This window comes from Bufo bufo, chromosome 3, assembly GCF_905171765.1.
Source record: "Bufo bufo chromosome 3, aBufBuf1.1, whole genome shotgun sequence".
NCBI classification, from domain to species: Eukaryota; Metazoa; Chordata; class Amphibia; order Anura; family Bufonidae; genus Bufo; species Bufo bufo.
This window is the reverse complement of record NC_053391.1, coordinates 100,012,181-100,037,750: the sequence shown is the minus strand read 5'-3', so window position 1 is coordinate 100,037,750 and position 25,570 is coordinate 100,012,181. Positions and strand designations below refer to the sequence as shown.

Here is a 25,570-nt window from a genome sequence, read left to right as displayed (position 1 = left end):
TAAAATGTGATCTGATCTTCATCTAAGTCACAACAATAGACAATCACAGTCTGCTTAAACTAATAACACACAAAGAATTAAATGTTACCATGTTTTTATCGAACACACCATGTAAACATTCACAGTGCAGGTGGAAAAAGTATGTGAACTCTTGGATTTAATTCTGGTTGAACCTCCTTTGTCAGCAATAACTTCAACCAAACGTTTCCTGTAGTTGCAGATCAGACGTGCACAACGGTCAGGAGTAATTCTTGACCATTCCTCTTTACAGAACTGTTTCAGTTCAGCAATATTCTTGGGATGTCTGGTGTGAATTTCTTTCTTGAGGTTATGCCACAGCATCTCAATCGGGTTGAGGTCAGGACTCTGACTGGGCCACTCCAGAAGGCGTATTTTCTTCTGTTTAAGCCATTCTGTTGTTGATTTACTTCTATGCTTTGGGTTGTTGTCTTGTTGCAACACCCATCTTCTGTTGAGCTTCAGCTGGTGGACAGATGACCTTAAGTTCTCCTGCAAAAGGTCTAGATAAAATTGGGAATTCATTTTCCCTTCGATGATAGCAATCCTTCCAGGCCCTGATGCAGTAAAGCAGCCCCAAACCATGATGCCCCCACCACCATACTTTACAGTTGGGATGAGGTTTTGATGTTGGTGTGCTGTGCCTCTTTTTCTCCACACATAGTGTTGTGTGTTTCTTCCAATTAACCTGAACTTTGGTTTCATCTGTCCACAGAATATTTTGCCAGTACTGCTGTGGAACATCCAGGTGCGCTTGTGCAAACTGTAAACGTGCAGCAATGATTTTTTGGACAGCAGTAGCTTCCTCTGTGGTATCCTTCCATGAAATCCATTCTTGTTTAGTGTTTCACGTGTCGTAGATTCGCTAACAGGGATGTTAGCATATGCCAGAGACTTTTGTAAGTCTTTAGCTGACACTCTAGAATTCTTCTTCACCCCATTGAGCAGTCTGCACTGTGCTCTTGCAGTCATCTTTACAGGACGGCCACTCCTAGGGAGAGTAGCAGCAGTCCTGAACTTTCTCCATTTATAGACAATTTGTCTTACCGTGGACTGATGAACAGCAAGGCTTTTGGAGATACTTTTATAACCCTTTCCAGCTTTATGCAAGTCAACAATTCTTAATCGTAGGTCTTCTGAGAGCTCTTTTGTGCGAAGCATCATTCACATCAGGCAATGCTTCTTGTGAAAAGCAAACACAGATCTGTTGCGTGTTTTTTTATAGGGCAGGGCAGCTGTAACCAACACCTCCAATCTCATCTCATTGATTGGACTCCAGTTGGCTGACACCTCACTCCAATTAGCTCTTGGAGAGGTCATTAGTCTAGGGGTTCACATACTTTTTCCACCTGCACTGTAAATGTTTACATGGTGTGTTCAATAAAAACATGGTAACATTTAATTCTTTGTGTGTTATTAGTTTAAGCAGACTGTGATTGTCTATTGTTGTGACTTAGATGAAGATCAGATCACATTATTTTTTTTAAAACAAATATTTATTGGCAGAAAATGACAATATTGTACATGACTTGACATGTCTCATCATTACATTTCCATTTTCACAAATTGTTCGATAGAAAAGACATTAGCAATAATAGACAATCATTTTCTCCATTTTTGTTATTTTTATGCGCTGAACACGCCCCTCCCCCAAAATCAAAATCAAACTATATCCCCAACTAACAAAATTAGCTCCTTATGGCTCATTGTGTGAGTCTCCTGTTGCATAAACCTGAACTCCATAACTCACTACCTATCTCATCCATCTTGCCACTCACTGTCTAGCCTTCCAAGCGTACCCTTTGTTTTTTCTAAGAGATACCACTGAGTGCCCAGGAACGGGGCTACCAGCTCCTTTATCTCGTCTTGGGGTAGTATCTTAACAATGAAGCTTCTCCATTTGTTGAAGAAATTCTTTGTGGCTCTAACTTTACATTGTTCTGTGTCTAATCTTTCCATGTACATTATCTGTTTTGCTATACCCAACACTTCCTCCAACATGGGCACCGAAGGATACAGCCAATGCCTCAAAATACTTTTCTTTACGGACAATAACATTACATGTATCCCCTTGATTCCAATCACCTGTGAGGAGTTCCCATCCGGATCCATAGGGATATAATGAAAGATACATTGTTGAGGAGAGAGATCCAATCCAACATTCCAAATCTCTTTGATCTGATTTACTACTTCATTCCATAGTTGGGATAAGGACGGACACTCCCAGAGGCCATGGAGAAGATTAGCCTTAGGTAGCTGACATTTTGGACATGCTCTGAGATAATGTGCCGGAGCATCCTTGTAAGATAGATCAAAAGCATATGTTGCCTTATGAAGGATCTTGAACTGCATCTCACTCCAATCTTCGCAGGTCACAGCCTGTCTCACTCTCTCTAACCCCGCCCTCAACTTTGCTGTCAGTGAATCATCTTTAAGTTCCCTCTCCCAGTGACTAAATACCTTATTGCCCAGCCCTATAGAATGGGTACTTTGGAGTCTACCATACAAATCAGACAATGTACCAGCTGATTTGTCCCGGCCTATCAAGCCCTCAAACCAAGCAAGCCTATCCGAGTCTCCCAAAACTTTTGCCTGATCCATGCAATAGGACTTAACCTGGGCATATGCTAGGAAATGTGATGATGGTAGCTGATGCTGAGTCTGAAGTTGTGTCCATGGAATCAACTTATGTCCCGTGGGGGTTAGGATGTGTTTCAGAGTGTGGATTCCTTTCTCCCTCCATTTGTGGAATAGCGAGGATTGTCTCCCAGCCTGAAAAGCAGGGAGCGTCCACAAGGGCATATATGGGGTGATGTACATAGGCAATTTATACAATTTCCTGACTGCTCTCCAAGCAGCTGTTGTGTCTCTTATCAGGGTATATCGCTTTATTATTTGGGGCATGTCTCTAATTCTGGAGTGCAAAAGTGCCACTAAGTCTTCCGGGGCTACCAACTCTGCTTCTAAAGCCCTATTAGAAAAGTAGGAGGTATGCCATATCCAATCTTTAATATGTCTTGTCAGGGCAGCCAAATTATACCTTCTAATATCCGGTAAATGGATCCCACCCTCCCATTTTGTCAAAGTTTTTCATAGCTTATTCTGGGGCGTTTCTTTTTTTTCCACAGAAATTTTATAAAGGCACTTCTGATTTTGTCTATATCTTGATGTCTTATAAGTAGGGGTATGGTTTGCATCGGATACAAAAGTCTAGCAAAACTAATCATCTTCAAAAGATGCGCCCTTCCAAATAGGGATAGTGGAAGATTAGACCATTTTTCCAGCTCCTCTCCTATCTTTCTAATCAAAGGGTCATAATTCAGAGAATATAGAGAAGTTGGTTGCCTCCCTATTTTAATCCCTAAATATGTTAGATAGTTTGAAACAATCTCCACCCTAGGATTGGGGTCTGATCGCGGAGTATGTCCTTGTAAATATAGGAGCTGGCTTTTGCTCACATTTATTTTATAGCCAGTGGCCTTCTCGTAATAGAGGAAGGTGTTCAACACCTTGTTTAAATGATCCCCTGGGGAGTCAAGAAAAATCAATATATCATCAGCAAAGCAAATTAACTTTACCTCTTGCTTTCCTACTTTAATACCTTTAAAAATATCAGTCCGCATTAGATAACGGACCAATGGCTCCAGAGCTAGATTAAAGAGGAGTGGGGAGAGAGGGCAGCCTTGCCTGGTACCTCTCATAAGTTGGAAAGTCTCAGATAGGAAACCCGGGAAGCCGACTCTTGCTTGTGGTTTTCGGTACAAACCTTCCAGTGCTAATCGAATCTGGCCTTTAAAACCAAATGCGTCCAGAGACCAACGCAGCCACTGCCAATTGACGTTGTCGAAAGCCTTTTCTGCATCCAATGACAGAAGGGCCGGTTGGTCTCTGGAGGCACCCCTCTGGCCAAGATAGTCTTGGACAGCGAGAACCGTTCGAATGTTCATAACTGCTGCTCTGCCCTTGGTAAATCCCACCTGATGATGTCCTATCAGATCTGGCATATAATCAGCTAATCTATTAGCTAAAATCTTCGAAAAGATTTTTAGATCTTGATTAATCAATGAAATCGGCCTATAAGAGCCTTCCAGACTGGGGTCTTTGCCCGGTTTTAAAATGACCTTAATATGGGCCGTATTTCCCGTAGGCATGATTTCCCCTCCCTGCATTATCGAGTTGAAAATTGATTTCAGGGGTAAGGTTATCTCCGAGGTCAGCATCTTATAAAATTCGCCCGGAAAGCCATCTGGCCCTGGCGCTTTCCCGTTTGACAATGTTTTAATTGTTCTTTTTATTTCATCTTCCGTGATCTGAGCATTAATATTAGCTAGGGCTTCCTCTGAGATCTGTGGGAGTCTAAGTTTAGATAATAACTCTTTAGCTTTATTACTATCCCATGGACTTTGTGAGTATAATTTGGCATAAAATCTTGCAAAGCGATCAGTTATACTTTTCATATCTTGCAATTTCCCTCCTGACTCATCTAAGATATTGGTCAGACACATTGTGCCTCTATGCGTCTTAGCCAAGGTTGCCAACAGCTTACCAGCCTTATTGCCAAATTTATAAAAAGTGGCAGCTTTTTGGTTTAGAAATAATCTGGATTGCGCCTCTACATAATGATCATGTGTGTTTGGCCGTCACCCAAGCTGTTCTGTTTTGGTCTGAGGGGTCCTCTGTAAAAAGCGTGTAGGCTCTTCTAACACTTTCTGATGCTAGCTTATAATGTTCCCTTATCTTCTTCCTTTTGGCGGAAACGTGTGAAATGATGCGGCCTCTCAGCACTGATTTAGCCGTTTCCCAGAAAAGGACATGCTCCTCTACATGAGCTTTATTATCTTCCGAAAACTCCCACCACCATCCTTTCAGTCCATCTAGGAAGTCTTCATCAGTGAATAAGTGGCTAGGAAGTCGCCATGTGATATCCTGACCTCTGGGGGTGATATTTGCTATATCAATCATCACTGGGGAATGCTCAGATATAACCATGTCCAAAATCTCAGCTTTTTCCACCCTGCGCATTAATTGTTGTGAGGCTAGTATGTAAATCGATTCTAGACCATGAATTCTGTGCATAAGAAATATGCGTGAATTCTCTCTCAATAGGATTGAAGAATCTCCATACATCTACTAGGTCCGTAGCCTGTAGAAATGGGTCAATCGAGAAGCCGCCTCTTGTAATAGACGATTGTGAGTTCTGTATTTGCCTACGATCCTCTCTAGCATCCCTAACTGCATTTAAATCTCCAGCAATTAGCAATTGACTATCTCCTTCCTGTAGTACCTTTGATGTTAGTTCTTTAAAGTATGTTGCATGAGCTGTGTTAGGACCGTATACATTAATAATCTTTAGCTTCCCTACATCTAGCTCTAATGTGACAGACACTAGACGTCCAGAGTCATCACTGTGACTCTCAATAATATTGTGTCGTACCCTTCTGTGTATAAGGGTTAGAACCCCCGCTTTTCTTCCTACAGATGAGGACCCTAAGACCTGACCTACCCACATACGTCTCATACGCCAGAAGTCTGATTCCTCCAGGTGGGTCTCCTGCAGGAGGGCGATATCCACATCCAATCGCTTAAGATGCCTCAGTATGGAGATTCGTTTTTGAGGGGCTCTCAACCCCTTGACATTCCATGTCACTATTTTCAGCATTTTACAAAATCATACGGGATCAACAAGGACCAGACAGTGGACCCACCTGGAGGAGGTGAACTATGGTTTATCAGGTTTCTTACTAATTGGACACCATACCTGCGGAGCAAAACAACAATATAAAAACATTAATCTTTCCCCCCAATCCCCCCCCAACGTACTCCTAGCAGGAGTAAAACAATACCAGCCAACATTCTTTCTGGACTTCACTTTTTTCGCCCAACTCTGTCTACACTGGCTGACATCTAGAACATCAGAGTAACACATTTTTTTTTTTTTTAAATACATTTACTATGCTAAAGCTCCATATGACCCTTGCTTTTTATCTAATATATCGCTCCTCAGTATTATAGTAAGAGATACAGGCAAGATTCATTACCCGCCTCGAGCATCACAGGCATACCGGCACCTGAAACCTTTCATGATATGTCCCCGTCCCCCCCCTTTTTTTTATTTTCTTTCATCTCCCCTCTCTTCCTTCTATCCCTCATGAAGCTTCCTACCCTCCCGTCTTCTCTAATCAAAAATTCTCCCCCTGCGTTGACCTTCTCTAGCTGGCACACCCCATACTCATGAACCATCTTGTATATCGAACTAAACAGTGGTCTGCTCGCTAGGTCAGTCAACATTACATTACTTGACAAGTAAGAGTCATCAGTCCCAAGTAGGACTCGCAGCTTGGCTCGGGCTCCGTCGTGGAGTGCGGGACACTGGACTCGGAGGGTTAGACCTCACCAGGTCTTGATGACGGTTGCCTCTCTGGGATGTTCTGCGTTCCGCTCCGCTGTCTTCCAACGCTTCCCTGGCGTCCGACGGTGTGAGGTAGGTGTCGATGGTTCCATCTTGTCTGAAGATCCTTAAAATCGCCGGATATATCAGAGCAAATTTGATCCTCTCTTGGGCTAAATGGGAGCATATCTCAGAAAATGCCCTTCTTTTTTTCGCTACATCAGCAGAATAGTCACTGAACAGGAGGATTTTGTGTCCCCGAATTTTTGCAGCATGTCCCACTTTTCTGTATTTAGCTATGAGGGATTCCTTCTCTGCATAATTTAAGAATCTAGCAATCGTCGCTCTCGGCCTCTGTTTGGGATCTGACCCTGATGACTCTCTTGGTGGTCCAATTCGGTGGGCTCTTTCCACCGTCATGGGGCCCGGCAGACCAAGGGCTTGAGGGAGATCTACAGCACATATCTGTGCAAGTTGGCTCGTGGGGATCTCCTCAGGGAGGCCCACTATCCTGAGGTTGTTCCGTCTGGAACGATTTTCCAAGTCGTCTAACTTGTTCCTCAGGGATTGATTTGATTGAAGGGATTCTTTCAGTAAAGACTGTGCACGTTCCAGTTCATCTTCTATTAATCCCACTCTTTGTTCGACCTCTTGTACTTGGAGGGTATGCTGGGCCACCTCACTTTGGATCTGCTTCAGGCACGATGCGACAGTGGCTTCTAGGGAGGCTTTTATATCTGACGCCAAAAGTGTCGCCACCTCTATGGCTAATGCCTTGCAGGAGATTTCTGCGTTCTGTGAGTGAGGAAGGGTCTGAGGGAGGGGGATTGTAGATACCTCATTAACTATTAAAGCAGGAGGCTGTGATGAGGAGCGAGTGGGTCTCCTCTTCGCGTCCGCCATATTTGGTTTCAGCCGTGCTGAATCCTTGTCACGCTGTGGGAGCGACGTGTTAAGTGCTGGGGAGCCGTTTCTCAACAGATATTTCTCCATCCGTGACCTCCCAATCACGGGCTATAATTCTAGAGCTTTGTTGCTCCGATTAAACGGCGAGACCCCCTAGGACTTACATCAAGGGCGCGGAGCTTCAGCTACCTCAGTCTTCACATCGGCGCGCCAGAACCGGAAGTCCAGATCACATTTTATGACCAATTTGTGCACAATTCCATATCATTCCAAAGGGTTCACATACTTTTTCTTGCAACTGTATATGACAGTTATCATTTAAGCGCAAAATAACCCGACCAACGTGTCTAGTCATGAACCAAATTTATCATCCAGCACCAGCCACTGTGATAAGTCTAGCGGATCATTAGACTGCCTGTTTCAGTTTACGCTCTCTGCATTTTAGTCAGGATTAGTAAATCTGCCCACATATATGCAGATCCCACCAAAGAACACCTTCATTTGTTTATTTGGAGCAATATTTATCCAGTTAAACAGCTTGTTAACGTTTACATGAAATGTACACTGACAGATGTCTGGTGTTTGCTTTATTTCAGTATTAGGCAGGTAAAAATATCCAATAGGCGGATTAATCTCTACAAATAGTTCACAGTCTTGTAACAGAGGAAAAAAAATGAAGAAATATAACTTGTTTACTTTCTTTACCCTTCTTGCAATGCGGAGGTGCTGTGAGTTCCCACTGTAAATGAAGACACCAGGACAATCTTACAGTCTCTGATGCACTTCTGACCTGCATCTAAAGGAGGCGCACTCACATCACAGTTTCTGCATCATAATGGTAACTACTTAGTCAGGCCTTTAATAAGACGTTACTGGAATAGAGATGGAACTACCTCATTCCGATGAATGCACATACACTGCATGATTTACTATGGCAATGTCCTAACTTTTCTGCTGTTTTTCGAAGGCATGAAAGCTCGCCAAGAAATGTCTGTTAAACTGGCTTCTTATGTCATCAGGAACACAGTCAGAACATTTGTAGTTTTCTTTCACCCATTTGCCTCCATCACCGTCCTCAATACAGATGGTAGCAACTCCTACATGAAAAAGACAATCATTAATCCAGTTACTTGTATGTATGTATATAGCCCACTCCCATCTCACCATCACACCAACCAGCCTGAGTTTACCACTGCTCTAGACTATTGTAGCATGTAAGGCCGGGTTCACATCACCGTTTGGTTTTCCATTATGCTGATCCGTCAGAAGAACAGAACAAAACAACAACTACAAAAAAGTATCCTGTATTCTAAGCATCCATTATGCTCAGTTTTAGCCATTTTCTTCCGCGATCCGTTATTTAAAAAAAAAAAAAATACTTTGTGTAGGACTTTTTCCCCATCTAAAATAACGGATCACAGATGGAAATGGCTACGAATGCAAAATGTGCATAACTGAGCATAACGGCTGCTTAAAAGGATCCTTTTTTTTCTGTTCTGCTGACGTATCAGAAGAAAGGAACACTAAAGGGTAATGTGACCCTAACCTAACATATACAAAATATAGCATACTTTGCATAGAAGTTAGTTGTTTCATTCTTCTATTTAGAGACTGTGACTGCATGTTTAGCAATAATCTATTGTAATCCAATGTATGTTGTATTTTAACACTGGTTGCATTAAACTAGATCAACACATAGTCACTCAGATCCAGTCATATTTTTGTGTTCTTTTTTTATTAGCTATTGGGTATATGGCTGACGGTGCTTGTGACAAGTTTCCATATTGCATCAGCTGGTGAGCGTCTCCATACATGGATTTATAATTGTTCCATGCAAGCTCCCAACAAAATCCCAAACACACTTTACCCCCTTTGACATTTTTGGTTCTTACCTGCAACAATCCCGCCTTGATCTTCCACGAGTTTAATAGCAGCTCTCATGGTTCCTCCTGTCTCAATCCACTGATCCACTAACAAGATGCGCACACCTAGAAACACATATCCTGGGCATGAAACCTCTATTTCTAACCTTTACACCCAAGAAAAGTATTTAGGATTATCTGTAGCATAGGTACGAGCCATTCAGCATTGCATTCGTCTATAGTTCCTTTAGATTAAAATCATACTGGACAAAAGGGCTTTTGTGATGCCCAAAATGTAGGAATTAAAGGGGTCATCTGGTGTAGAAAACCCACTTTCAAATACAGTACCCTAAGGCGACATTCACACAACCGTATGTGCTTTGCGGTTCGCAAAAAATACGGATGACGTCCTTTTGGCATCCATATATTGCATCAGTTTTTTTTGCGGATCCATTGTAACAATGCCTATCCTTGTCCGCAAAACGGACAAGAATAGGTCATGCTCTATCTTTTTTGCGGGGCTATAGAACGGATATACAGATGCGGACAGCACACTGTTGGCTATCCGCATTTTTTGCAGACCCATTGAGATGAATGGGTTTGCATACTATCCTCAAAAAACACGAAACTGATGCGGAAACAATATACGGTCGTGTGAATGTAGCCTATTAGAGAATTCTGAGTTAAAGGGTTTCTGTCACCAGAAATACCTAAATTAAAACTAGCTGACATTAGCGATGTGCTAATGTCAGCTGAACCTAACTAGCCTATTCCTAGTTTTATCCATGACCCGTTACTCCATAAATGTAACTTTTATAATATGCAAATTATCCTCTAGGATCAGGGAGGCGTTGCTCCTGCTCCTAGAGACTCCGTTCTCCCACCTCTGTCACCTCTTTCAAGTCTTGATTGACAGGGCCAGGCAGCGTTCGCATTCTCCTGCCGGCCCTAAATGCATGGTAAATCTCATGCCTGCGCCGTGCATTATTCAGCGCAGGCGCAGTAAGGAAGTCGGCAGCCAGTGAGCGTCCTTCCTTCACTATGCCTGAGCTGACTACTGAACGGCACAGCGCAGGCACGAAAGTCAATCAAGACTTGGAGGGCCATTCAATCTATAAAGGCTGGGCAAACCAATTAGGTGAAGAAGAGGTGGGAAGAGAGATACTTAGTGGGTGGACAGATTTTAGAAAACATATCCTATCGAAAAATTGGAGGGAAAACCAACTAAAAATTATGCACAGGGCAATATATGCCTTTAATATACCTCCCTCGGCCATTATGGCAGACAAACAAAGTGTCCTAAATGTAGTGAACCTGTCACGGCGGACAGGATATAGAAACACAGATAAATAAACAAGTTTCTAGGCGAGAAGCTGGGGATCAAGGTCACCTCCTGATAAATCCCTACCAGCTCTCCCTATACTGCTAATCCCACATTCAGACTCTTAAGGTGGGAATAACGTGTCCTCATGCCTAGGCTGAGAATACCCTAAAAAGCCCTAAGATGATGAAAGGGGAATAGAGGCAGCCTGCTCCCTCCGAACCTGGAGGGGCAGGCGTCTCTCTAACAGCCAAGACAGCAAACCACAAGAGAACAAAAACCAACTTATCTTTTGAGCAAGAACAGCCAATCCTTCCTTCCTTGCAAACAGAGCCAGACAGAAGCTATAACCCGCAGGGAACACTGGGAGTGGGTGTGATTTAAACTGTAACCAACGACCCCACCCAGTGCACCTGAAGGGAGGCGGATCAAGCTTGACTCCAAAACAAAACAAAAGGCTAGACACGTGCTGCTAATCTGGCAGACATCCGCACATTGCCTGAGCAGGGCATGACAGAACCAAAGTCTGATCTATATCATGGTTTATGGAGCTGTCAGAAACTGATTTTTTTTTGGGTTGATACCCCTTCTCTAATCAAAATGTTAAGTAAGCTCACGATACCCATGGATTGTAAAATGGCCTGGTTTCATTCAGGTGGTGGAGGAACTCACCCCAAAGGGGGCAGTGTCACTCATCTACCACCTGTGGCACACACTATCAAGGCGGCAAAAAAAAATGCATCCTAGCAGACTGGTTACTTCCACAGACCCCAACTGTTAAGCCTCATGCACACGTCCGTGGAACACAGACCGTGTGATACCGGCCTGGATTTCTTCTGAGTGCAGGAGCGCACGGCGTCATTGGTTGCTATGACGCCGTGCGCTTCCTGCTGCCACCGCAGTACAGTAATACACTTGTATAGATCATACCAGTGTATTACTGTACTGCGGCGGCAGCAGGAAGTGCACGGCGTCATAGCAACCAATGACGCCGTGCGCTCCTGGACTCAGAAGAAATCCATGCCGGTATCACACGGTCTCCGTGTTCCACAGACGTGTGCATGTAAAATAACATTTTGTTGGGCTCCTTCTAAAGCATTTCTTGAAAAATAGAGTAATGCAGGACGTTATTCTACAGTGCATGAGGCTTTAGTCAAGAAATTTTGACAACAAAAAAAAAAATCCTTTGGATAGAACAGTTAATAGCAACCAAAGATAAAGAGAGTCAGGCAAAAAGATTATACACTGCTCAAAAAAATAAAGGGAACACAAAAATAACACATCCTAGATCTGAATTATTTAAATATTCTTCTGAAATACTTTGTTTTTTTACATAGTTAAATGTGCTGACAACAAAATCACACAAAAATAAAAAAAAATGGAAATCACATTTTTTAACCCATGGAGGTCTGGATTTGGAGTCACACTCAAAATTAAAGTGGAAAAGCACACTACAGGCTGATCCAACTTTGATGTAATGTCCTTAAAACAAGTCAAAATGAGGTTCAGTAGTGTGTGTGACCTCCATGTGCCTGTATGACCTCCCTACAACGCCTGTGCATGCTCCTGATGAGGTGGCGGACGGTCTCCTGAGGGATCTCCTCCCAGACCTGGACTAAAGCATCTGCCAACTCCTGGACAATCTGTGGTGGATAGAGCAAGACATGATGTCCCAGATGTGCTCAATTGGATTCAGGTCTGGGGAACGGGCGGGCCAGTCCATAGCATCAATGCCTTCGTCTTGCACGAACTGCTGACACACTCCAGCCACATGAGGTCTAGCATTGTCTTGCATTAGGAGGAAGCCAGGGCCAACCGCACCAGCATATGGTCTCACAAGGGGTCTGAGGATCTCATCTCGGTACCAATCAGGCTACCTCTGGTGAGCACATGGAGGGCTGTGCGGCCCTCCAAAGAAATGCCACCCCACACCATTACTGACCCAATGCCAAACCGGTCATGCTGGAGGATGTTGCAGGCAGCAGAACGTTCTCCACGGCGTCTCCAGACTCTGTCACGTCTGTCACATGTGCTCAGTGTGAACCTGCTTTCATCTGTGAAGAGCACAGGGCACCAGTGGCGAATTTGCCAATCTTGGTGTTTTCTGGCAAATGCCAAACGTCCTGCACGGTGTTGGGCTGCAAGCCCAACCCCCACCCGTGGACGTCGGGCCCTCATATCACCCTCATGGAGTCTGTTTCTGACCGTTTGAGCAGACACATGCACATTTGTGGCCTGCTGGAGGTCATTTTGCAGGGCTCTGGCAGTGCTCCTCCTGTTCCTCCTTGCACAAAGGCGGAGGTAGCGGTCCTGCTGCTGGGTTGTTGTTCTCCTACGGCCTCCTCCACGTCTCCTGATGTACTGGCCTGTCTCCTGGTAGCGCCTCCATGCTCTGGACACTACGCTGACAGACACAGCAAACCTTCTTGCCACAGCTCGCATTGATGTGCCATCCTGGATAAGCTGCACTACCTGAGACACTTGTGTGGGTTGTAGACTCAGTCTCATGCTACCACTAGAGTGAAAGCACCGGCAGCATTCAAAAGTGACCAAAACATCAGCCAGGAAGCATAGGAACTGAGAAGTGGTCTGTGGTCACCAACTGCAGAACCACTCCTTTATTGGGGGTGTCTTGCTAATTGCCTATAATTTCCACCTGTTGTCTATCCCATTTGCACAACAGCATGTGAAATTGATTGTCACTCAGTGTTGCTTCCTAAGTGGACAGTTTGATTTCACAGAAGTGTGATTGACTTGGAGTTACATTGTGTTGTTTAAGTTTTCCCTTTATTTTTTTGAGCAGTGTATATATTTTTTTAATACATTTTTATTTACCAAAATAGGTAAAAAGTTAACAGTAACACAGAGTATCACATTACTAGGTTTGTACAAAGACAGGAGCAACCTGAGATACATAAAATCACATTATGTAAGCACAGGAAAATGTTAATGACAGAGCGTGAATCATCATCAAGCAAGTACAAAGCATATTATCACGTGGTTAATATTTCATTGGCCGGACTTCTTTGCTTAAGTGGAACGAAAATAAGATCCCATAATGCCTCAGAGAGGTAGCCTCCAATTTCGATTAATAGGGGATTTAGGGTGTAGGTGGAGCGTTCAAGTGTGAAATATCGGTTAATTAGTGGAAGGGGAGAATCTGTATGCAGACCACAAACGCCACTGTTTCATGAATTGAGCATGAGTATGGGATTCCCATGCAGACATTTCCTCAAAACAATAAAGCTGGTCTATCTTCTGTTTCCATTGCTCAATTGATGGGAGGGATGTCTGCAACCAAAATTTTTTAATGATTAGCCGAGCCGCTGTAAGCAGCTGTTTGAAGATGTGAGGGGGGGGGGGGGGTGGTTCCTCCTCCTCAAAATGAGAAAGTAGGGCCTTGGAGGGCGAAGCCTGTATGGAGGTGTGGCAGATTTGGTTGCAGATATGAAAAATGTCACTCCACCAATTCTTTATTGAGGGACAGTCCCACCAAATGTGAATAAACGTTCCCTTGTCCCCATGGCATCTCCAACATCTGTCTGAGGCATCCTCGGAGAACAAGTAGGACCTGTCTGGTTTTATATAGCCAGACAGTGAGGAGTTTATAGCTATTCTCCTGAATCCGGACACACCTTGAGATTTTATGGGTGCACCGAAAGAGTTTGGGGAGAATAAGAAGGGGAAATTCTCTTCCCAAGTCTTTCTCCCAACTACGGATGAATGCAGGCTTTGTAAGTATTGGGCCAGACCTCAATCTGTTGTAAAACTAACTTTTTAGGAGGCTTTAAATCTATTATTAAAGACTCGAACCATCCCAGCGGACGAAGTAGCTCGCCTCTTAGATTGTTATTCAACAAGAAAGATCTAAGGAAGGAGATTAGAGGTAGACCGCAAGGTTTGGGGTTTAGGATCTCTCATCTCATTGATACCCATAATTTTACCGTTGGGTTCTATGAAGGAAGTTAAGGGGATGGATGATTTCCATAATTCCCGTGGGGTGGAATCTAACCTAATTGGGGTGGTAGTGCCTACTATATCACTGACTAGAAGGAGAGGAGAAGGAAAGGGGACAAAGCAGTGTGTAGAACATAACCATTTCCAAGCGTCTAGGGTAGCCCGAAGCACTGGGTACGAGGATAAGGGGGTAGAAGGTAAGCTTGAATTTCCTAGAAGGGAACGCAGGGAACTACCCATTAAATGTTGTTCAAGGGGGACCCATAGTTTATCCGGATTAGACCGTAGCCATTCCACTACTCTAGACAAAATTGCTTTACCGTATAGTTCAGGATCTGGGAGACCTATCCCTCCATTCCCTACTGGCTTAGAGAGAAGGGAGAGTGATAGTCTAGGTTTTTTTTTCGTTCTATATAAAGGATCTAAATTTATTCCTGATTGAGTCATAGTAGGGCTTAGGGATTGGAATTGGGAGAGCTTGTTGGAGATAGGTGAGGTGAGGCAAAAATATTTTTTAAGAAATGGAAATCCTTTATTATATGTTGTTGTGATGACAAAGAGAGAGAGAAGTTAGTCAATCCCTATAGATACACTCAATGGTATCTGCTGGAAGAGCTTAAGGGTACTTTGGGGAAACTAAAGAAAGCTCCTAGTTAGACAAAAATGAAAACGCTACTACGCTGAGTAAGAAAATGTATGGCTACATGTTGTCTTCTTTACTTTATTGCAACAGAATCAGAAGGTAAATGTATTAAAGTAATGTATTAATGTATTTACGTTGTTATAACATCTATGTTGTTTCATGTAAAGCTTAAATATTAAATATATAAAATATCTTTTGGGAAAAAAAAGACTTGAAAGGAGGTGACAGAGGTGGGAGAACGGAACCTCTAGGAGCAGGAACTACGCCCCCGCTGCTCCTAGAGGCTAATTAACATATTATAAAAGTTAAATTTATAGAGAAATGGGGGGAATGGATAAAACTAGGAATAGGCTAGTTAGGTTCAGCTGACATTACCACATTGCTAATGTCAGCCACTTTAATTTAGGTATTTGTGGTGACAGAAACCCTTTAAAAGGGATTGTGTAGTGGGTAAATCCTCAGGATAGGTCCTCAATATCAGATTGGCGGCTCCCACAGATCAGTTGTTTGAAAAAGTAGCGGCGCTTCTGCAGTAAGCCGGATTGGGACTGATGCACACTGGCGTAATATTAATGGTTTTTAGTTTGTGACGCCAATTGCAATGTGCGCAGGTTATAATCTCAGGGCCCTTTAAGATGTAGTAACTCACGTACCAGGTGAGGAATGCCAGAAGGGGATAATGTCTCTGTGTAATGTCAACGGTGTCTCCTACCTGGGTACGGCTGGACTCCTTGATCCTGGCTCACTTGCAATAAAATGAGTGTTGTTAATAGGAGCGACTGAGGAACTTGGGTAATAGTAAATGAGATCCAGACTGGTGATATAATCCAACTTGTCTTTACTTAATGGGTGCAGCATAAATCCATACAGGTACAGCAATAGTCTTTAGGTCCCAGCAGGTATTGGCAATGTATGGCAGGGGTTCATGCCTCTTCTGCTCCTATACTATATGCCTGGAGAATCTGGCAGGTATTTATCTTCTGCTCTGTCTGTCTTCTGCTTGATATGGGCCTGACTAGCTGAGGAGGGATTTGGCTTCTCCTGGTCTCTGGATATGTACTCACAGCTTGGATCACAGGGAATGCTTCTTCCTGGAGGCTGGCGATGGCTGCTTTTCTTGTGGACCAGCTGAGGCTGATGGCTCAGGCTGGGAAGAGTGATCTTGGCCTCAGCCGAGGTTCGATCCTATCTTGGGATCCCCGTTTCTGGGAGCTCCTACTAACACAGCCTTCCCCTAGCCGGGGTGGCTGGTACACTAACTAGAACTTTCTTTTCTCCCCATGAGGCAGGATGTGGGACCAGCCCACTTCTGCTCACAGAGGAGGGAGAGCTAGATTGGAATGTATTATTCCAGTCTAGATATGCTAAACTGGCTATGGTCCTGCTAAATACATTGCTGCCACCTGCTGGTGTACAGGGAAGTTACGGCATAATATATGAAACAGGCATAGAAAATACATATAATGGAAAATGCAATGTTAGACTACACAAGATGACAATACATATGCACCTGACATGTTGTAGCAGGGAGAAAGAGTTTAGTGACATACTCCAGGATGTTACACTTCTCCTTCATAATTACCTGCGCGTCATCTCGCTTGTAGAGGCGGTGCAGTGTAAATACAGCTGCTCGTACCATTCAAGTGAATGTATTGTCATTACACTGCACCACCTCTACAAGCAAGACAACACGCATGTAATTATGAAGAGGAAGTAATGCTCTCACGCGGGCGGCTGCCTCTTCAAACATTTGATCTGTGGGGGTGCCAGGTGTCGGACCCCCGCCGATCCTGCGGATAGGTCATCAATATTTACCCACTGCTCAACCACTTTAAAGAGGAGAGTCATTCACAACCCCTATCAGTTAGCCAGAGTAGAGAGCATCTCCCACCACATATGACTACCATTTAAACAGCCCATTGATTTCAATGAGCACCTTGTAATGTTTAATTTCCCCTGTGGTGGTGCTGCTGAGAAACTGGCCACTTGCTGCACCCACATATTATGGCCGATCACATGGGTGACAACTTGTGTTCAGCTTAATTTTTCAGGGTTTTAACAAAAAGAATGGACCATCTAACTCTCTGACAATGTATCCTTCAAACGTAACCGTCCATACATTTTAGACTGCTATTCCTCCTGCTATTCCTTCATGCAAATGCACACTCGGCTGAGTATGTATCTGTTCTGATTGGGGAGGGGAGAGTAAGTCACTGTCAGGCTCCTCTCATAACAGTTTAGCTCCATGGAAAACAAAAGGATTAGGCATATTGAAATCCAACTGCCTGATTATCCCCCCCCCTCCCCCCCCCCCTCCTATGTGGATAGAAAACAATAGATGCAGAATTGCCCCCTCTGTCTATAATATACATGTATAACGTGCTTCACACTCTAAAGCAGGAATGCCCAGCCTATGGCCCTCCAGCTGTTGCAAAACTACAACTCCTAGCATGCCTGGACAGTCTACAGTTATCATGGCATGTTGGGAGTCATAGTTTTGCAACAGCTGGAGGGCCGCAGGTTGGGCATCCCTGCTCTAAAGTCTAGTGATCACAAAGAAACCTTAGAAACACAAACCACATCATGTAGCTGTGTTTGTTTTTTTATAGAAAACTGGTAATTGCATGGGGTAATATGTCTGCGCAATGACCTGATCTTCTCAAGATGGGGAGTTGTTGCAGCGAGATAGCAATGTAAAGTATGTCCTGATGCCTCTAGACCAGGGCTGGCCAACCTGCGTCTCTCCAGCTGTTGTAAAACTACAATTCCCACCATGCCCTGCTGTAGGCTGATAGTTGTAAGCAGTCTAGGCATGCTGATTGTTGTAGTTTTGCAACAGCTGTAGAGCCGCAGGTTGTCCAGCCCTGCTCTAGACTCCTGATGATCTCTTACCTGGCTTAATGGCATCAGTCCGGATCTCCATGTTTTTTTCCTTTCCAGAGTAGTCAACATATGTCTGGCTATTTGTCTTGACACATAGGTGGCCAGCTTTCCTGATGGCTAAAAAACCTTTCCCCAAATGTGAGGCGATAGCAGCTCCTGTGTGGGAAGAATAACGGGCACATTTGTTAAAGCCAGTAACCTCTAAGAATATAATATATAATCCACAATAATCTCTACTCAAGCTGTCTGTTAGTTTCAGTGGCAAATGCAGGATTTTTAAAGGGGGTGTCCAAGCATACTGGTACCCACAATATAGACAGCCCCCTTAGCAGATCTTAGAATAATTAAGTTATACTCAGTATTTATGGTGTTCTGGGATAATAAGGGGTTAATGGTGATATTCACTACTGGTCTAGGAGGGTTATATGTTATATCTAATACCCCTGGAGGCCAGGTATGGTTATAGGGTTGCCACCCAGCCAGTAGCTCAGCGGCCAGGCCAGTAAGTTAGTTCCCCTGTTGGTGCCGGTAATTTTTTTCTACCGGAAATAATAATTGCCGGTATTTTCCTATATGGGCTGTTACTAATGAGCGCTTCCATTGTAGAGTGCTCATTTGTACAGCCTTTAACTCCCGCCCCCCACTTGTGTTTTAAGAAGACGAAAAAAAAAAAAATCCTCACCTCCTCCATTTGATCACGCAGCGGTGAACACTCGCTGCTGACTGGATGTGCAGGACAGGACCTGCGAGACGTCATCACACTGGAGCGCAGGTCCTGTCCTGTACTTCCAGTCAGCAGCGAACGTTCACTGCGGCGTGATCAAATGGAGTAGCGTTTTTTTTTAATTTTGCACAGAGAAGAGAAGGGCTCATTACTATTACTGGGGGGCATTACTGTTACTGGGGGCACTAATGGAGGCCATTACTATTACTGGGGGGCACTACTGGGGGCATTACTATTACTGGGGGGCTCTACTGGGGGCATTACTGTTACTGGGGGGCACTAATAGAGGGCATTACTATTACTGGGGGGCACTACTGGGGGCATTACTGTTACTGGGGGGCACTAATGGAGGGCATTACTATTACTGGGGGGCACTAATAGTGCATTAATATTACTGGGGGGCTCTAATGGGGACACAATTATTTCTGGGGGATGCTAATTGGGGCATTAATATTGGGGGGCACTAATTGGGCATTATTAATTCTGGGGGGAACTAATGGGGGCATTACTCTTACTGGGAGCACTAATGCAGCAACCTTATATGGTTAAGGAGCTAACACCTAATATTCCTGTTGGTTTGGGATGGTGAAAGGATTAAGCGTGGTGGTATAAGTCAGGAAAGTGTATCTATCATTTACCTTTATGTAACATAGTAACATAGTACATAAGGCCGAAAAAAGACATTTGTCCATCCAGTTCGGCCTGTTATCCTGCAAGTTGATCCAGAGGAAGGCAAAAAACCCTGTGAGGTAGAAGCCAATTTTCTCCACTTTAGGGGAATAAAAAATTTCTTCCCGACTCCAATCAGAATAACTCCCTGGATCAACGACCCCTCTCTAGTAGCTATAGCCTGTAATATTATTACGCTCTAGAAACACATCCAGGCCCCTCTTGAATTCCTTTATTGTACTCACCATCACCACCTCCTCAGGCAGAGAGTTCCATAGTCTCACTGCTCTTACCGTAAAGAATCCTCTTCTATGTTTGTGTACAAACCTTCTTTCCTCCAGACGCAGAGGATGTCCCCTCGTCACAGTCACAGTCCTGGGGATAAATAGCTGATGGGATAGATCTCTGTACTGACCCCTGATATATTTATACATAGTAATTAGAAAAAAGACAACTGAGGGGAGATCTAAAGTGAATAACCCTAATTTCGATAATCTTTCAGGGTACTGTAGTTGCCCCATTCCAGTTATTACTTTAGTTGCCCTCCTCTGAACCCTCTCTAGCTCTGCTATGTCTGCCTTGTTTACAGGAGCCCAGAACTGTACACAGTACTCCATGTGTGGTCTGACTAGCGATTTGTAAAGTGGTAGGACTATGTTCATATCACGGGAATCTATGCCCCTTTTGATGCAACCCATTATCTTGTTGGCCTTGGCAGCAGCTGCCTGACACTGGTTTTTGCTGTTTAGTTTGCTGTTTATTAAAATTCCTAGATCCTTTTCCATGTCAGTGTTACCCAGTGTTTTACCATTTAGTATGTACGGGTGACTTGCATTTTTCCTTCCCATGTGCATAACCTTACATTTATCAGTGTTAAACCTCATCTGCCACTTATCTGCCCAAGCCTCCAATCTATCCAGATCCCTCTGTAGTAGTATACTGTCCTCTTCAGTGTAAATTACTTTACACAGTTTAGTGTCATCTGCGAAAATTGATACTTTACTATGCAAGCCTTCTACAAGATCATTAATAAATATATTGAAGAGAATAGGGCCCAATACTGACCCCTGAGGTACCCCACTAGTGACAGTGACCCAATCTGAATGTGTACCGTTAATAACCACCCTCTGTTTTCTATCACTCAGCCAGTTACTTACCCACATACAGATGTTTTCTCCCAGTCCGAGCATTCTCATTTTATATACTAACCTTTTATGCGGTACAGTGTCAAATGCTTTGGAGAAGTCCAGATATACGACATCCATTGATTCGCCGCTGTCAAGTCTAGAACTTACCTCCTCATAGAAACTGATTAAATTAGTTTGACATGACCGATCCCTCACGAAGCCATGCTGATATGGCGTTATTTGCTTATTTCCGTTGAGATGCTCTAATATAGCATCTCTCAGAAAACCTTCAAACAGTTTACCCACAACAGATGTTAAACTTACCGGCCTATAGTTTCCAGGCTCTGTTTTTGGCCCCTTTTTGAATATTGGCACCACATATGCCACGCGCCAATCCTGTGGGACATTCCCTGTCAGTATAGAGTCTGCAAATATCAGAAATAAGGGTCTGGCTATGACATTACTTAATTCCTTTAGGATACGGGGGTGTATGCCATCCGGTCCTGGCGATTTGTCTATTTTAATCTTTTTAAGCCGCTGATGTACTTCTTCCTGGGTCAGACAGGACACTTTTAATGGGGAATTTATTTTTGCATTCTGCATGTCATCTGACAATTTATTTTCCTCAGTGAATACATTGGAGAAAAAAATATTTAACAGCTTTGCTTTCTCCTCGTCGCTCTCTGCGACTCCCCCCGCATTACTCTTTAAAGGGCCAACACCTTCAGCTTTATACTTTTTAACATTTATATAATTGAAGAACATTTTAGGGTTGGTTTTACTCTCTTTGGCAATTAATCTCTCGGTCTCTAGTTTGGCCGCTTTTATTTGTTTTTTACATGTTCTATTTTTTTCCTTATAGTTTTTCAGTGCTTCCGTGCAACCCTCCTGTTTTAGTGTTTTATATGCTTTCTTTTTGTCATTTATTGCTTTCTTTACAGTTCTATTTATCCACATTGGTTTCTTTTTGTTCCTTAACCTTTTATTACCATACGGTATGTACCTCTGACAATGAGTTTTTAGGATGTTTTTAAAGATATCCCATTTTGTGTCTGTATTTGTGAGGACTTTGTCCCAGTTAGTTTGCCCTATGGCCTCTCTTAGTTGGCTAAATTTAGCTTTTTTGAAGTTTGGTATTTTTGTTCCTCCCTGTAGAAACGCTCTTTTGAATGATAATTGGAAGGTTATTACTTTATGGTCACTATTTCCCAGGTGTCCCCCGACCTGCACGTCTGTTGTTCTGTCAGGTCTATTGGTTAATACTAAGTCCAGTATGGCCGTCCCTCTAGTCGGGTCCTGAACCAGTTGGGAGAGGTAATTGTCTTTGGTTATAGCCACGAACCTGTTTCCCTTATGAGATATACAAGTTTCAGTTTCCCAGTCTATATCTGGGTAGTTGAAGTCCCCCATAATAACCACCTCATTATGATTTGCCGCCTCGTCTATCTCGTTTAGTAGTAGATTTTCTGTGGACTCTGGTATATTAGGTGGTTTATAGTAAACTCCTATTAGTAATTTATTGTTGTTTTTAGCTCCATGTATCTCTACCCATAGTGACTCCACATGTTCATGTCCCTCACTTATATCTTCTCGGACTGTGGGCTTTAGACAGGACTTTATATAAAGGCAGACCCCTCCCCCTCTCCGGTTTTGACGATCCTTTCTAAACAGACTGTAACCTTGTACATTAACTGCCCAGTCATAGCTATCATCCAGCCATGTCTCAGTTATTCCCACTATGTCATAGTCCTCCTCACACATCACTAATTCCAGTTCACCAGTTTTATTAGTCAGTTTTATGTAATCTAAATAGATCTAGAATTCTTTACTGCAGTCACAGCTCTGTTTTTCTGATTAAAGAAAAAAAATCCAAAGCCCCTGTTTTGCTTCATACGACCACTGGAAAAAAAAATAGCAGTTGCCACTAGGGGGAGCTCAATGATAATTGCATCTTCAGTTAACTCCCTCTAGGGGCAAGAGAACGAATTTTGTCTTTTTTTTTTTTTTTTTTTAAACACACGACATGTCATCATGGAAAATCAGTGTAATCTGCAGGCAGCATGTTATAGAGCAGGAGGAGCAGAGTACAGTAGATTGGTATATAATTTTATGGGAAAAGATTCAGTAAAACTTGTAACTGTCATTAAAGTTTCTTCAGTAATACACCTTATTAGGCAATTTTGTTTGCTTATTAAAATTTTTTCCTTTAACAAGTCTCTGAGCATTGCTAAGGAAATTCTGTCTTCAGTTTGTACTGTATACTGAATACAGATAACAGGATAGGTCATCAATATCTGAGTGGTGGAGGTCCGACTCCCTTCACACCAATCAGCTATTTGAAGATGCCCACTGGTGAGTGCTGCAGCCTCCTCACAGCTAGTACATTGTATAGTGGTTGCGCTTGGTATTGCAGCTCAGGCCTATTCACTTTAAGCCATTTGACCAATGAATGTAACGTTAGTAGCTAGGAAAATACCAGAGCGCCGCAGTGGACAGCTCACTGGTGGAGGTGCCAGGAGTCGGGTCCTCACCAATCAGATATTGATGGCCTATCCTGAGGTATGGGCTAACCATTCTGTTCCTCCCCTCTTGGTAGAAGTGGGCTGGTCCTGCTTCCTGTCATAAGGGGGAGTTAGAGTCCAGAGAAAGAGGAGATAGGAAGCACATGCAGGAGCTCATATTCAAATGGACCATAACCAGTTCTTTTATAAGACCTGCACTCCAGGAAGAATATCATAATCAAGAACACTGCTTTCAAAAACCTTTAGTGTGCCTAGACAGCACAGTGATCTGCAAAATCACAGCATTACAGACCCTGCTTCAGGTGAGGGACTACAATTCAGACACCCTTCACTTAGACACGCCTGTATCACATTGTGGACACCTATATCCACAAGGGCCTTCTAGTGCGATTTAGTTGCCACATAACCAGCCACCATATTTATACAGTTATAATTAAGTAATATTAAAGTATTTTTATTTGCACTTCACTTTCACAGTAACAGTTTCCCTTTAACTGAAGACTAAAGGTTGGTGGATTTTTTTGGCACCAGAAACACTCCCTACCAAAACCCCTCCCCCCCCCCAACACACACACACACACACACACACACACACACAATCCTGAGTTTTATAAGTGTAGCTAGATGTTCTAAAGTGTTCTAACAGTGATGTGCCATTTTTGCACACATGGTATAGCGCTTGGACAGGGAGTTGTTTTTAGAGGGGAGCAAAGGTTGTTGTTGTTTTTTAAACACACTGCTGCCTACCATTAATTTCCTCTATCACTTTGCCAAAACAAACAGAAGAAATTTGATTATTACTCTGTGAGGTATACCTAGGATGAATCCCATGGCATCAATCCCAGCAACAAGATCTATCTGGTCATTCTTAAAGGGTTGTAGAAGATCTTCCATGCAATCCTGCAGGGCCTATATAAAGATTAAAGCCTGTAATCAGTCATGTTGGAACAGGTTTTTCAGCAGATTCATCCTAACCATAATGCAGTGATAAGAACCCACTGAGGTGCTGTCATGTTAAAGGTACACCCATAGCAGGGTCTGCTTTTTTTGAAGGGTACCTCAATGATAAACAATGTTGGATTTTTTGCTATTTGCATGTCACAGTTGTAATCAGGGGAGTATCTAAAGGCTCATGAGCCCTGGTGCAAGAGTTCAGCTTGGGCCCCCCTTCCCTCAGTGCTTTGTGGCCAGGGGCAGGCAAAGCAGTGGAAGTATTGAAAAATACATGCCGAGATAATTTTTGACTGTCCCTGTTGGTCCTTGGTGAGTTGCATCGGCGAAGTGGTGATATCTGATTAGTGCATTGATCAAAGCAGCTGCATTTTGCTATTGACCGGGATTAAGCATGTTGAGTACATGGAAATAATTGATGGAACTTACTATCACAATCTTGTGGCTATATGTGTACACCTTCTGAACATATTTTGAGCGAGCTGAGATACAGGACTTACTACGTGCTCAGTTCTGGTCTGTGCTGCCCCCCTGTGGTAATATTACATCCGCTCCACAAACAACACTAAGAACCTATCCCGCAGTGTTATATATTGAACTAATGGTAATATTATAAATACCACATGGTGACTATACAGAGACAGATTTGATGTGGACCAATAGTGCATCTATATTGGCAGCTAAATAGCACAAGATTGTGCTTATTTTCTATACTCTTGATATTGTTTTAAACAGTTTACATTTTTCTCTCCCTATCAGGTGATTACAGTGTGAATGTCACAGAACTTCTACCTACATATTACAGGGGGGTTATCCTTTTCTATTTTATTGGAATCTGATTTATGGGTGTGTATGTATTTTTATTATTCTCTGCGCCGTGGGCAGGCTCTGACTGGCCCACCGGGGATGCGGGGGATGCCTCGGTAGGCCCCCAGTCTCCAGCGCCTGGAGATAAGACTAAGAGTAATTATTTCTCTTGTTTCTCAGGAGAGATAATTATTGTAGCCACTAGGTGGCAGTATCACACAGTGATGAAGCCTCCTACTGGTGTAAATTGTACAGGAGGCCTCGCAGTATCTTCTAAACTTCCCAGGCTGCTGGCAGTGAAGGAGGAGAGAACATGTCTGGCCATCCTCCTGCCCTCCCTGCTGTCAGAAAACTGTGGTTGCTGGAGAGAAGGACTCCTCTGCGGTTCTGGGCTAATTTCTCAGGTGTGTGACAGTAGTGAGACTGTAAGGGGGAAATAGGGGATTTGTTTATAGTAGACTCAGATCTGAGTATGTGTGCTGCTCTCTGCAGAGTTCAGAGTGGCATCAGGGGGACTCTGCCCTAGGACCCCCAATGCCTCTGCTTTAGGTGCACCCCCATTAGTTCCACAGCTTCAGATGCCCCCCAATGCCCCCACTCTAAAAGCACCCCTAATATTGAATCTTCTCCAGTTGCCCCCCTAATACCCCTGCAGCTGCTCCAGGATCACCACTATTACCCTGCCTCAAGCAACCGTAATGCCTCTGCTTTAGGAGCACCCCGATAAATTCCCCAGCTCCAGATGCCCCCACTCTAAATGCGCCGCTAATATTGACTCTTCTCCAGTTACCC

At 43.5% G+C, this 25,570-nt stretch overlaps 1 protein-coding gene across 1 annotated transcript in view; it reads right to left on the bottom strand.

Annotated features, from left to right (window-relative positions):
• Window positions 1-7,656: 7,656 nt before the first annotated feature.
• LOC120993243 (adenine phosphoribosyltransferase-like) overlaps window positions 7,657-25,570 on the bottom strand; it is a 37,178-nt gene continuing 19,264 nt past the window's right edge. Inside the window, exons 3-6 of the mRNA XM_040421790.1 lie at window positions 23,836-23,929; window positions 17,988-18,134; window positions 9,205-9,300; window positions 7,657-8,409 (exon numbers count right to left, since the gene is read on the bottom strand). Coding sequence (XP_040277724.1) covers window positions 8,255-8,409; window positions 9,205-9,300; window positions 17,988-18,134; window positions 23,836-23,929 — 492 coding nt within the window. The 3' untranslated portion in view covers window positions 7,657-8,254. The remainder of the gene's footprint in view (window positions 8,410-9,204; window positions 9,301-17,987; window positions 18,135-23,835; window positions 23,930-25,570) is intronic.